Source organism: Lepidochelys olivacea, assembly GCF_965140295.1.
Source record: "Lepidochelys olivacea isolate rLepOli2 genome assembly, chromosome: 6".
NCBI lineage: Eukaryota > Metazoa > Chordata > Testudines > Cheloniidae > Lepidochelys > Lepidochelys olivacea.
The window spans coordinates 7,938,852-7,952,985 of NC_140416.1; the positions used below are offsets into that span (position 1 = coordinate 7,938,852).

General features: G+C 59.3%; 1 protein-coding gene across 4 annotated transcripts; it reads right to left on the bottom strand.

The window, feature by feature from the left end:
• Positions 1-1,250: 1,250 nt before the first annotated feature.
• LOC311522928 (aldehyde dehydrogenase family 3 member B1-like) lies at positions 1,251-13,222 on the bottom strand (the record flags this gene model as incomplete). Of its 4 annotated transcripts, XM_084632517.1 has the most annotated exons (11): positions 1,251-2,254; positions 2,559-2,658; positions 2,971-3,137; positions 3,343-3,729; positions 4,124-4,205; positions 4,571-4,656; positions 6,171-6,291; positions 6,530-6,640; positions 9,130-9,292; positions 11,040-11,165; positions 13,126-13,222. In XM_084632517.1, the coding sequence occupies 11 exons, from the start codon at positions 13,206-13,208 to the stop codon at positions 2,061-2,063; spliced, it is 1,620 nt and encodes a 539-aa protein (XP_084488643.1). In that variant the 3' UTR covers positions 1,251-2,060. The 4 variants fall into 4 exon arrangements, with proteins under 4 accessions (XP_084488643.1, XP_084488644.1, XP_084488645.1 ...); XM_084632518.1 differs by lacking the exon at positions 11,040-11,165; XM_084632519.1 differs by lacking the exons at positions 11,040-11,165; positions 13,126-13,222 and adding an exon at positions 9,815-9,861.
• Between the last annotated feature and the right edge of the window lie 912 nt (positions 13,223-14,134).

Genomic DNA, 14,134 nt, shown 5'->3' on the forward strand with positions numbered 1-14,134 from the left:
TAGAGAACTGAGGCCAAGCCAGTGCTATAAGGGATCATCCAAGCACGATCCTTCTTGATTTTTGAGCAGCACCATAGGATAAACATACATCTGTTTGTCCTTCCAGGGTAAGAGGAAGGTGTCTGTGAGAGATCCTTGTTACCTGCTCTTGAACAGAAATGAGTCTTACACAATCCAGCCTGAGAGATCCTTTTAAAGCAGCAGGTATGATATATTACTGGTCCAGATTTTATTCTGTTTGCACATCACAGATGTGATCAAGTCATGATCACTTACATCTAAGCCCCATTCATTTTCAGTTCTGTTATCAGTTCCTCTTTATCTGTCAGGACAAGAGCTAATAAAGAATTTCCCCCATGTTGGCAGCAATGCTTTCTGAGTGAGGAACTTGTCATCTATAACGTTTTGCAATTCAAGTGTGTTTCAGTGCTGATAGCAGGACACCTCCAGCATATGGCACTCAAATTAAAGTCCCGCATGAACACGCAGTGTTTTCCCAACACATTAAGATGTGTAAGGATCTGGTCACCCTACTCCCTAGTGCATGGGCAGTGCGTAATAGAGGCTAAGCCTCCTCAAACCTTGTGCAGCCGGGGCCACAGGGGGAGGGAGGGAGTTCTCTGGCTCCCCTCCAGCCCGGCTAGGCCATAGCGGGGCTGCAGCCTCAGCCAAAAGAGGCGGGGCAGGAGGGCTAGCCCTAGTGTGATTTGGTGGTTGTAGCAGACACCAACTAACACCCTGTGCTTTATCTGTTAGGACAGCAGGTCTCAAACATTAGCAACCTGAGGACCCCCATTTAGATTTAATTTTTTTTGCAGACTCCCAAGTCCCCTGCTCAGCCCTAGCCTCCACCCCCCACTACACCCCTTCCCCCAAGGCCCCACCTCTTCCCGCCCCTGCCCCTCATCTTCCCTGCCTCTTTCCACCCCCTCCCCCAAGTGCACCCCATCCCCACTCCTCCCTGCTCCCTCCCAGCATTTCCTGCACCCCACTAAACAGCTGTGTCACGGCAATGCTCTGGAACTACTCCCCATGAAGCCAATCAGGACTCTGGGGAAGTCTCCTTTCTGTGAGCAGCCTGTCTGCAGGACACACAGCTCACACAGCTTCCACCTTCCTGGGTCCAACCTCGGAGCATTTAGCATCCTCTGCCCCTCCGTGCGCTTCCCACAGCGAGTCCGCCCAGGCAGGCTCCTGGAGAAGTCAGAGGGTCCTGCACCCCAACTTCGCAGTCAGACATGACTCTCAGCTAGCCAGTAAAACAGAGGTTTATCAGACGACCGGAACATGGTGTAAAACAGAGCTTGTAGGTGCAGAGAACAGGACCCCTCAGCTGGGTCCATTTTGGGGGGCAGTGAGCCAGACAACCACTTCTGCACTTCACTTCATGTCCCAGCCAGCCCCAAACTGAAACTCCCTCCAGCCCCCCCTCCTCTGGGCTTTGTTCCTTTCCCAGGCCAGGAGGTCACCTGATTCCTTTGTTCTCCAACCCTTTAGCTCTCACCTTGCAGGGGGGAAGGGCCAGGCCATCAGTTGCCAGGAAACAGGGTGTCGGCCATTGTCTGTGTCCAGACCCCTGCACACACCTGCCCTCTAGGGCTCTGCAATGATCATATACCCTTACCCCACCACCTAGATACTTAAGAACTGCATAGAGGAAACTGAGGCACCCCCACACTATTCAGAGGAAACATTAAGAACAGTCCCACTTCGTCACAAGCTGTTCCCCACTGTGCTGGAGGCACTGGGAGGGAGGGAGAGGAGTTGAGGGAGGAACAGGGAAGAGTTGATCAGCAGGGCCGGTGGACCCCCTGGGGTATCCTCACAGACCCCAGTTTGAAAAATGCTGTGTTAGGACATTGAGCCTTAAACATTCCAGATCATTTTCTTCCCTCGTCAGTAGGGGAAAGAGGAAGGCTGGAGAGTGTCTTTAACCCATGGAAGGTGGGGGTCAGATTTCCTAGGTCAGCTTGGGAGCTCAAGCCAGCTGCTCCTCCCCAGCATGGCAGTCAGGCAATACAGGAGTCGTGTGGTGCTGGGTGGCTGGGCTGGGCCACCCATCACAGCAGGGTGCAGGTGCCCGTATGCTTGATCCTGAAGGTGGAGAGGACCAGCCCCCTTTTGCGCTCGCTGTAGGGTGAGTAGCGCAGGGAGTTCATGGTCTCCAGGCCCATGCTGCGCAGGAGGCAGGCGCGGTGGTGAGAGAAGGTGTCAAAGCTGAACTTGCCGTGGTACGAGCCCAGCCCACTGTTCCCTAGAAACAGAGCAGAGCTTGGATACGGGCACAGGCCAGGGCCCAGACGCATCCACCCCCACGGTATGATCCCTGCCCACACACGCACACACCCAACGGTACGATCCCTGCCCACCCCCACCCCCCCGCCCCACGGTACGAGCCCAGCCCACTGAGCTCTGCCCACACAGCGTGGCTCAGTTACGGGGCCCAGCCCCCCCCCACCCCAGCGTACGATCCCTGCCCATAGAGCGCGGTTCAGTCACGGGGCCCAGCCCCAGGCTGGAGGGCAGGGAACAGGGGCAGGCTGGGGGCCCAGACGTACCAATCCCACCAAAGGGCAGCGAGATTAGCGTCATTTGCATCACGGAGTCATTGGCACCAAAACCTCCGCTGCTCGTCCGCTCCAGCACCCGGCGCACCAGCTAGGGGGAAGCAAAGATGGGAAGTGAGGAAGCCCTCATTTGTGACGGATACCCACCCGCAGCTACCCCAGTGATGCCACATCAGATGGCCCGGAGCCCCTCCCACACAGCTGCTTCCCTCTGGGAGGAGTGACCAGGCCCGGGCGGAATGTGGGGAGCCAAGCAGAGCCATCCTCCTGTGGAGAGTGGCCCCCAAGGTGGTGGGGTCGTACTGCCCCAGCAGCGAATGGATGAAAGGCCAGTTCCAGCATGGAGCTGTGGGCCCAGACATGAGTCCTCAGCCAGAACTAGCCCTAGATCCCTGCCCCGCACCTTGCTGTTGGCGGCGAAGACGTACACGACCAGCGGCCGCTCCCGGCTGTTGATGAAGGCGATGGCTTCGTCCACGTTGGGCACGGTGACGATGGGCAGGACAGGCCCGAAGATCTCCTCCTGCATGGCAGGCTCCGACGGCTGCACGTCCACCAGCACCGTGGGGGCTGTGGGGAGGGGGCATCACTCACTGCACAGGGGCACATGGCAGCCCTCATCCGCCATGGGTCTGCCCTCATCCAGCCCTGCCCTGCCACCAGAGCTCCCAGCGCTCATTTCTCCACCATCAGGGCTCCCCTGGATCCGCAGGCCAGAACCCAGCTCCCTGGCCATGGGTCCCCCAGAGCCCCGTACCCTGGCCAGGGCCCTCACCGATGTAGCGCTCCTTCTCGTCCGTCTGCCCCCCGATGGCCACGCGCCCGCTGCCCAGCAGGGCCTGGATGCGCTGGAACTGCTTGTCACTGATGATGCGGGCGAAGTCGGGCGACTCCCGGGGGTCGGGGCCGAAGAACTGGGTGATGGCGTGGCGCAGGGCGGGCAGCAGCTTCTCCTGCGTCTCCGCACTGCACAGCACGTAGTCGGGTGCGACGCAGGTCTGCCCCGCGTTGAAGCAGCGCCCCCAGATAAGCCGGTTGGCCACATTCTGCATGTCGCTCTCGTCAGCCACGTAGCAGGGGTTCTTGCCCCCCAGCTCCAGCGTCAGCGGCGTCAGGTGCGTGGCCGCAGCTGCCATCACGATCTTGCCCACTTGGGGGTTGCCTGTGGGGGTTGGGGAGACGCGTCAGGGCACAGACCTGCCACTCTTCCACCCGAGGATGCAGGCAGCCTCGGCCTCGCCCAGGAGGGGGAAGGATCCTGCATCCGGCTGGGAGCTCCAGTCACTCCCAGGCCCAGTCTTCAGGGGCCTCAGGGCTCGCAGAGTCACTCAGCTGGGATCCCAGCCCTGGAGAGCCTCCTCTTGGCCCAGTCAGGACAACCGCGAGGGGCCCAGAGCCACTGGCCGGGCCCCAAGTGTGTGTCCTGGCAATGGACTCTGGGGGGAGCTCCCTGGGAGAGAGAAGGCAGAGGACATGTGGGGGGGGGGGGCTGGACGGTGCCCTCTGGTGTGGAAGGGCAGGGAACCATGGGGAGGACTGAGTCACTCGGGACATACCAGTGAAGAAGATGTAGTCAAACTTGTTCTCCAGCAGCTGGGTGGTCTCTGCGGGGCCCCCAGTCACCACAGCAAAGCAGTCCTGCAATCGGAGAGGGGAGGGTGTGTGGGGTCATCTTCATCTTGCCCCCTTTACTCTGCCCCACTCCTGCCCATTGCTGTACTGTTCCCCTCTCTGCTCCCTGTGGCCCTGTCCCCATCACTCTGACTACCGGCACTGACGGGGCATTGGGGGAAGGGGGCACTGGGGAGCAGCTCAGTGGGTGCGGGGATGCAGTGGTCAAGGTATTGGGGAGCACAGAGGATAGCAGGGTGTGGGAGGCTGGGGCATGGGGGCCAGCTTGGCATGGGGCAGGGGGCTGGGCATGGTGCTAGGTGTGCAGAAGTGGCTCAGCATCTGGGGAACAGGAGATGGGTGTGGAGCCAGGGGAGGGGGCAGCTCCTTACCTTGTCCAGGTAGCTGGGCAGCACCTCAGCCACGAGCTTCTCAGTGCTGCTGCTGATCTCGGAGGGTTTGATGATGACACAGTTTCCTGGTGGGGCAGGCGGGACGTCACTGAGCAGCACAGACACCTCCCCTCCCAAGGGCCTCGCCTCAGCACCCCGACCCGGCACCAGGGGCCACTGCAGGGAGGTGTCCCTAGGGAACACACCAGGAGCCTCATTTGCGGCTGGGGCAGGTTGTGGGTTAAGAGCTCTGGCCCAGAGGATGTGGGTGTGATACTTCACCCCGTATTCTTCACAGTGATATTATTATGATATGATTATGGCATAATTATGATGCACTTTATGCAAGACGGGTCATGTAAGGTGTCATTGGGAAGGTTATGATTTGCTGAATATCATTATCCTAGTTGTATGCATGTATCATTTTTGTATCTGAAGTTATAAATACGGACACTGTATCTATACTCAAATGTAGTTACACCTGGATAATGCCCACTAGACAAGATGCTTTTAGTGTAGATAGATGGCTGCGAAGAGCCTATTGAGGGCAATGGGCCATTAGGAAAAACAACAGGCCTTAGGAGAAGTTTATCCCCCACCTGGTGAGCCTTCCTGAGAACGCTACAAACAGCCTGTAGGTAATGGCTACTATTACTCCACAAGGACATGTGACCAGGCTACTCCATCTTGGGATGTCAGTATTTTCCCCACAAACTGGTTTGGGAAGCAACTGTGGAAACAAAGGCTTCCCGCCATATGCTAAAGCCATATAAGGCAGGGAGTGACATCATCTGGGGTTCTTCACTCCCCACACAAGAAGACTCCTGGAAACACCAGGAACAAAGACTGAACCGGGAGAAGTGCTGGACCTAGGCTAAAGGGATTTCTAGCCTGTGTATGAAAGACCTGGGGATTCCACGCTGTAAAGCAAGTGCAGCTTGCCCCTTAAGTATCTACAGCCTGCTTGCATCATTTCTCAGGGTGAGAATCTGCTAATTCATATCCAATCTATTTAGTATATTAAGCTTAGTTTGTGTTTTTTATTTACTAGGTAATCTGCTTTGATCTGTTTGCCATCACTTATAATCACATAAAATATATCTTTTGTAGTTAATAAACTTGTTTTTGTTTTAATCTAAACCCATGAACTTTGACTGGAGCGCTTGGGGAAAATCTCTACTTGGTTACCACAAGTATGCATTGCTCTCTTCATATTGAGGGTGAGGCGGACCTGGTATTAAACCCATATACTGGCGAGATTTGACCAGGGCAGGACAGTACTGCTCTGCAGTCCCAGGCTGGGAAGCTGGTGGTTAGAGAATCTGCGTGTAATTGCAGCTGGGTGTGTCCCTACCTGTGTGAATGCTGGTGAAAATGCAGGCTGGAGGGCTTTGTGGTTTGTCACAGCAGCACAGTGTGAGAGGGAGCCCAGGCTGGTGGGTCAGGGGACTCAGTGATATTCCAGTTCCAGGTGGCACCTCGGGGAGAACCCATCACAGTAGGGACCATGCTGGGGGTGGGAGCTCTGCCTGGAGCAGGTTTCAGGCTGGGGGGGTAGGGACCATGTGGAGGGGGAAAGTGTCCCTACTCCCTGACTCACCAGCAGCGATGGCCCCGACCAGGGGCACCAGAATGAGCTGCAAGGGGTAGTTCCAGGGCCCGATGATCAGCACCACCCCATAGGGCTCCTTCCGGATGAAGGCCGTGTCCAGCTGAGTCACCTGAAGGCAAAGCCTTGGCATCAGGATCTAGGGGAGCAGGTCCCAGGTCCTGAGGGGCGGGGGAGTGAACTGGGCCATGGGGACAGGAGCCCTGGCTCAGCCGTGGGGGCAGGTCCCGGTTCAGCCTTGGGTGCTTGTTCCCGGCCGCCACAGGCCTAGGCCTGGGAGTGTGTTTCTCCCCCCAGGGCACGTCCCCTCTCTCTCCCCACTCAGCCCAGAGGATGCGTCTCCTCCTTACCAGGTTCTTGTCCACGCCCTCGTCCTTCATCCAGGTGGACAGGTTGTTGAGTGCGTAGTTGACCTCATTCTTGACCAGGATAATCTCAGAGAGCTCCACCTCAAAGGGGGGCTGGGGATACAGAACAGCGGTAGCCTCATCCCCCATCCTGGTCATGCCCATTCTGCCACTACTTCGAGCTGGATGCTGCGTGCCTCAGTACATCCTACTGCCAGGCACTGGAGGTGCCTGAATCCCATAGCCAGCTGGCTGGAGAGCAGAATTGCTCCGGTGAACTGAATGGAGCCTGCCCCTGGGAACGGAGGCCCCGGAGGAGATTACGGATGCCCAGCCAGTGGGCCCTTCACCCTGACTGGCAGGGAGGCCAATGCAGACTGGGCTCCTGAGGGTGACAGCAGGTCTAGAGCCAGGGAGGACAGTGTTAACAGACTGGGCTTGCGGCTGCTACTGGGAAACAGAAGCACAGATGAGGGGAGAGCGAGTGCAGCTGGAGCGCAGAGGATCAGCGCATGGCACAGGGGCTACAGGGTGAGGGGCTGGCTCTCTGGCTTCCACCAGTGTGAGCTCTGCCCTACACTCCACTCCCCGTTTATGCTTTGCTGCCTTGCCGACCCTGGATTCCAGGTGACACAGGCTACCTGGTTTGGAAAGGGCTGTCTGGCATGGCTGCAGATCCTGACAGACAGGCATTGATCCCCGAGGGGTAAAAGGCTCTGAGCAGGAGTCTGGCTCAGTGGGACATGCTGGGCAGAGCTCTCAGGGTAAAGCAGGAGGGCTGGAGCCCAGAGGCTCCGGAGGCAGTGAGGCTGCGTGACTGGCCCTGGAGGAGGAATGGGACCTCTTGGGGGCCTGGTGCACAGAAGGGCTCCTCCGAGCAACTGTTTAAAGACTGGGGCATAGACCAGACCCTGTGAATCCATGACACCACCAAGGCCTGGGACACAAAGCTCTGCCTATCCACCACTACAGACCCTGAGGGCGGCGTGGGGCAGGGGTGGGACCAGCTGGGGGAAGCTCACTGGGGTGGGGGCAGATGCATAGAATCATAGAATATCAGGGTTGGAAGGGACCCCTGAAGGTCATCTAGTCCAACCCCCTGCTCAAAGCAGGACCAATTCCCAGTTAAATCATCCCAGCCAGGGCTTTGTCAAGCCTGACCTTAAAAACCTCTAAGGAAGGAGATTCTACCACCTCCCTAGGTAACGCATTCCAGTGTTTCACCACCCTCTTAGTGAAAAAGTTTTTCCTAATATCCAATCTAAACCTCCCCCACTGCAACTTGAGACCATTACTCCTCGTTCTGTCATCTGCTACCATTGAGAACAGTCTAGAGCCATTGTCTTTGGAACCCCCTTTCAGGTAGTTCAAAGCAGCTATCAAATCCCCCCTCATTCTTCTCTTCTGCAGACTAAACAATCACAGTTCCCTCAGCCTCTCCTCATAAGTCATGTGTTCCAGTCCCCTAATCATTTTTGTTGCCCTTCGCTGGACTCTCTCCAATTTATCCACATCCTTCTTGTAGTGTGGGGCCCAGAACTGGACACAGTACTCCAGATGAGGCCTCACCAATGTCGAATAGAGGGGAACGATCACGTCCCTCGATCTGCTCGCTATGCCCCTACTTACACAACCCAAAATGCCATTGGCCTTCTTGGCAACAAGAAGTAGTGCCATCTCCCCTGGCAAACAGTCCCTCCATGGGTCTGTGCGGTCCCCGGGCCAGAGGCACTTGGACTCCTCACCAACACCAGACTCTCACACAGCCGCCTAGGTGCATGCCAGCTCTGGACGGCCGAGAGATCAGACCCATCACGTTGAGCGATCTCTGGCCTCGGATCTCCTCACCTTTCTCACCTCCCAGCTGGCCCCAAGCAACGCAACAGGCCTGGGCACAGAGCCGTCCCGCCCGTAGGAAATGCCAGCTGGGGCAAGTCACCGTAGCACATCTCCTCAGCACCACAGGAGCCCTCACCCCATAATCTCGCCCTGCACTGGCGCCCCATGGACGAGAGAGACCAGGGCTGGGTCGGGCGCGTCTCAGCGCTCCATGGCCCGGGCCCGGCGTATCTAACAGAGCCTAAAGCCCAGGGAGGGGGACCGGCGTTGACAGCTCCACTCCTTGGGCCAGGGGGACTCTCTGCCACCAGGCAAAGCTGGTCTGTGCAGGAGACAGAGCCTCCTCCGGGGCCGGTCACAGCCCAGGGAATGAACTGTCCTGGGAATTAAGGTTCGTCCCAGCCTTCCCCTCCAAGGGCCAGGTGCTGCTCCCAGTGGCCTTCACTGACAGAACCCAGAGCAACAAGGACATTTAACTAGACCCTACCAAAACACCCCCACCTGCACACACACAGTCCTGCCCCCAGGGGAGAAGAGAGGGGACCACATGCTGCAGTCACCTCGCGTAATGCACAACCCACAGCCCTCGGCTCCTGCGGGTAGGAGGGTGGGCCAGAAACTTGGGCAGATGAGACCCCAGTGCACCCCCTGCTCTCTGTGCTGTGGGGATCCCCAGGGAGACCCCCATTCCCCCTCCAACCCTTCCCTACAGGGAGACCTGCCCCCCACTTGCCCTGCGCTGGGCTTAGCCCCACCCGGCTCACCTTGCGCATGTCCGAGGCCATGGCATCCAGGATAGGCTGCTTCTTGTCATCCAGGAAGCGGCCCAGCGCCTCCAGCTGGGAGACCCGGTGCTCAGAGGTGCGCGTCTTCCCCGTGAGCCACGCAGCGCGCAGGCTGCTCACCAAACCCACATAGGGGTTCATGCTGGTTGGGAGGGGGTAGGTCAGCCTGTCCTGGGAGGACCCAGAGTCCCCCCCCCATCCCCAACTCTCATCCACACAGCCGCTGACCCCCACCCATCTTCACGGCCACTGATCCTTCCCCCTGCCCATCCCCACAGCCTCTGAGCCCCTAGCCCCGCTCCCCCTGCAGTCCCTGCCCATCCCCACGGCCTCTGAGCCTCTGACCATGCCCATCCCCACAGTCCCCAACCCTGACCCCTGTCGGGGGGGCACAGGCAGTGGGGGGGGTCTGCCCCCTTGGAGGGGGTGCAGATGGGGAGTGGAGTGGTCCAGCCCCAGAGGGGCCCAAAGGCTGGGAATTTCAGTGAAATCAGGGATGTGGGGGCAGCCCCGACTTGGACACAATCCCACAACCCTCTTCTGCCCCCTACCGCCCCACGAAGCAAGCCCCGGCCTCACCGCCTGATCACCTCGCCCCCGCAACAGGCCCCGCCCCCAGCACCTGTTCATCTCGCCCCCGCAGCAGCCCCCCCGTACCACGTACCTATCGCGGCTGTTGGGATTGGCACAGCCCCGCCCCCTTCCCGCCATGCTAATGACGATTGGGCACCGGCCCTCCGGCGGAGGAAGGTGATTGGCTGGGCTGGGGCGGGGCTGAACCAGGGGTGGGATCTTGTGGCCCTTCACGCGCTGTGATTTCCTGCCGGGTAACGCGGCCACGGCTCCGCCCCCCGCCTCCTGGGGCAGGGCAGAGACCTAGAGCCGTGAGCGCTGGCGGGGGCTGGGAGCCAGGACTCCTGGGTTCTATCCCTGCTCTGGGAGGGGAGTGGGGGTAAGAGCAGGGGACAGGCAGGTCTGCTGGGTTAGAGCGGGGGGCTGGGAGCCAGGACTCCTGGGTTCTTTCCCTGCTCTGGGAGGGGAGTGGGGGTCAGAGCAGGGGACGGGCAGGTCTGCTGGGTTAGTGCGGGGGGCTGGGAGCCAGGACTCCTGGGTTCTTTCCCTGCTCTGGGAGGGGAGTGGGGGTCAGAGCAGGGGACAGGCAGGTCTGCTGGGTTAGAGCGGGGGGCTGGGAGCCAGGACTCCTGGGTTCCATCCCTGCTCTGGGAGGGGAGTGGGGGTCAGAGCAGGGGACAGGCAGGTCTGCTGGGTTAGAGCGGGGGCCTGGGAGCCAGGACTCCTGGGTTGTAGCCCCACTTGGGGAGTGGGGTCTAGTGGTTAGACTGGTGACAGGGACTGGGGGCTAGGGCTCTGGTGTCCTTTCCTGGCTTGGGGAGGGCAGTGGGGTCTAGTGGTTAGCGGCTGGGGGCAGCTGAGAGCCAGGACTCCTGGGTTCTATCCCAGCTCTGTCCTGCAGTTGTTCAGAGCACAGATTTATCCTCCCATCAGTGTCCCGCACAGGTGTGACCCTACTGGCCTGTGGCCTGTGGCTCCCTGCTGTCAGTGTGAGGATGGGCTTGCCTGGCCTGTGCTGGGTGTTGGTTTGGTTGGGAGGAGACTCTGCTATTGGGTGCTCTCCCCAGTAAGATGCTCGGAGGGGCAGGGACTGGTGGCTTAGCGCAAGAGCCCAGCGCTGCCACTGCCCTCCTAGGCCCTAACCCTGCTTCAGTCAGCAGGGCTTGGCCTGGGCCCCCTTTGTGTGGTGGTGGTGGTGGTGGGGGGGGGGTCTGGCTGCCCCAAGTCTTAAACCTGCTAGCCCACCCACTGGGCTCTGCACCCCACAGCTGAGGTGACCCACAGAGCTTGGTGTCTCTCGGCACTCGGCCCCTCACCCAGCAGCTTTGGAGTCCGTCTTGCCTGTGTCGCTACCTGTGGGCGCCTTCCCTGGGGTGTCTCTGTTTGTGTCCATGTTGTGACCCTGGAAGGTGTTGGTGGCTTTCAACAAACGTGTCTTTGATCTATAGAAAGTCATAGAACTGGTTAAAGTCAATGGCTGTGCTAAGCACCTGTCATTCAGGCCAAGGGAATAGAGCAATTAAATGTCCCTTTGTGTAGTGGTAGCTGGAAACAGCAGGAAATCACTGTCCAAGGGAATGAACCTCACTGCATTGAACCCTTTGTGGGGTGATAAGCTGGAAACAATAGGAAGGCAATGAGGCTCACAGCAAAGCTAATCACAAGCCAAGGGGTTTCCATTGGATTGATTGCAAATGGTGGGGAGCAAGAGGAAGAATGGATTTGTGTGTGTGTGTGTGTGTGTGTGTGAGAGAGAGAGAGAGAGAGCGCAGCCAGGCTGCAAGAGATGCAGCAGAGAGTGGGGCCCTAGAGGAAGCAGAGACCGGGCTGCCTTTGGGCAGGGAGCTCACTGGAGGGGCAGACTTGGATTTCTGAGCAGGGACTTGCCTCCTGTTTGTCTCTGCTGGGCACAGGGGACCGGACACTGCCTGCGTTCTTTGGGCAGAAACAGGATTGCACCAAAGAACAGCCCTGATGCGTAGCCTCCATTTCTGCTTCTAATAGAAACAGCCTGGCAAGGCCTGAATGAACCGCTGGGGCCAAAGGGGGGACAGTGTTTTCAGCTATAAAGGGAAGAGGAAATACCCCACAAATGTTACACCTGGCATGGTGTGTGTGTGGGGGCACCCTGCTGGGGCTGAGGGGGTGAAGGGTTAATGCATCCTGTGAACCTTTCATTTTCTCCAGCCTGCTGGATTGGGCCTAGGAGTTCGGTCCCGTTCATTCAGAGCAGAGGTGCTGTCCCAACACCATGTCTGTACTGCAATAAAACACCCACAGCTGACTCAGGCTCACAGGGCTCAGGCTATGGAGTTAAAAATAGCAGGGCAGATACCCAGGCTGGGGATGGAGCCTGGGCTCCAGGACCACCCCCACCCCCATGCCCCAGCCCAAATGGCTACACCCCAATTGTACAGCCCCACGAACCTGAGTCAGCTGAGCAGGGTGGTGCTGGCTAATAGATGGGGTGGCACTGAGCAGGACCAGGCTTGCTGGGGGCCACTGAGCGGGGCTGGGCTGGCCAGGGGATGGGAGGACACTGAGCAAGGCCAGGCTGGTCAGAGGATGGGGAGGAGGGCACTGAGGGGGCCTGGCTGGCCAGCAGATGCGGAGGCACTGAGGGGACTGGGCTTGCCAAGGTAGGGGCACTGAGGGTCCAGGCTGGACAGAATTGGGGGGCACTGAGGGGGCTGGACTGACCAGAGGAGGGCGGGGGGGTACTGAGCAGGTACGGGCTGGCTGCAGGGGGCACTGAGCAGGGCTGGACTCGTCAGGGGATGTGGTGGAGGGGCACTGAGGGGGCCTGGGGTGCCCAGGGGACGGCACTGAGGGGGTCTGGGGTGGCCAGGACTTGAGAGATCCCACAGGGTTGCTCTGCTCCAGGTTCTCTGTCCATTCGAAGTCTTTCTCAGCAGAGGGCCTCTGCTACCCTGACTTGGACACCCCCAAGGGTGGGCTGGGCCCAGGGGCCTCACTTGAGTGTTGCAGGGGAAGGACTGGGCCCTTGGATAAATGACAGTGCCCCAGTGTCCCACCCCAGCTGGCCTCAACAGGAAACCCCAGAGAACAGGGACCAAGGCACCCACTCTCCAGAGCTGCTGGGCACAGGGACGGGATGCCAGGGCCTGCCCAAGTGTCCCAGCACAGAGGCAAAGTCTGTTCTGGGCCTGCATTAGCAGGGGCAGTTGGTCAGTGCCAAGGTGTGCATGGGCCGGGCAGTCCCCTTGCCCTGCTGCCCTCCATGCACTGATGCCCCCATGTCTCTCTGTGGGTGCTCTCCTCAAGGATCTCCACAGTTGACAATGCCCCAACGGGGTTACCTTCCTCCACACTCACGCAGTGCTGACCCACCAGGCTCCTGAGTAAGAGGGGCACAGGAACCCCCAGCCTCACTGGCGTTACCTCTTCTCTGCACAGCACCCAGCCTGCTCCCTGCCGGGGGTTTGCAACAACTGCTGTGCTGACGGTGCCCAGCTGCCTGGCATTCCTGATGCATCACCCTGCCGTGATGAGCCTGATTCTGGTTCAAGGGTTAGTTTTATTTGTGTGGCGGTACCAAAGTCTACAGGGTTCAGCCCTGGCGCCTGGGGCAAGGTCCCCTGAGCTGGAATCCACGGGGATGGGAGAGGCCCCATCCAGTTCCTCTCCTGGGCCCAGAGCAGGACTCACCCACCGCCTATGCTGCCCCTAGCGGGAGCCTGGCATCCACACTGGCCAGCAGGCATGGTAAGCATCACTGCCCTGCCCGCCTGCCCGAGGATAACATGGCAGAGCCGGTACAGCTCTGTCCTGGGCAGCTCCATCCCACAGCTGCCTCCAGCCGCATGCCCTCTGCCAGCATGACTGCTCCCCAGCCAGCTAGGGAATCCCCTGCCCTGTGGCATGCTGCCCCCTGGCACTGGCTGTCCCAGATTGCTGTCCTATCCCACATTACCACAGCTTTTGTTACCTGCCCCCCCAGGGTGTGTGTGTATGTGTGTTCCCACGGCCGTGTGATGACCCCCCGGGTGTCAGCAGGTTCCCTCCTGCTCATTTTCTAGCCCCTGACTGTTGCTCTGTCCTCACAGCTCCTCCCAATTGAGTGCCCCCCCGACCCAGCAAGCAGTTAAATTGGATGGGCTCTCAGCCCACCCCATGTGGCACCCCCTGCGCCCCACCCCGCAGCTCCTCCCATGTTTGCCAACCAGTAGGGGAGCATTGACTACAGCTGTGTGGGACTGGCCTCAGGATGCCTGGGTTCTGCAGTGCCTCAGTCAGTCACTCCAGCATTGATCAGGAGTAGGGGGTTATCCAGGCTCGGGAGCCCTGCAATGGGTTGGGAAGGAGGCCACTGACAGGGGTCAGCAGAGCCTCATTTAAAGGGAAGCAGCGTTTGGGGGTGGCACAGAGCCTCCAGGAGGTTCAGGAAGCA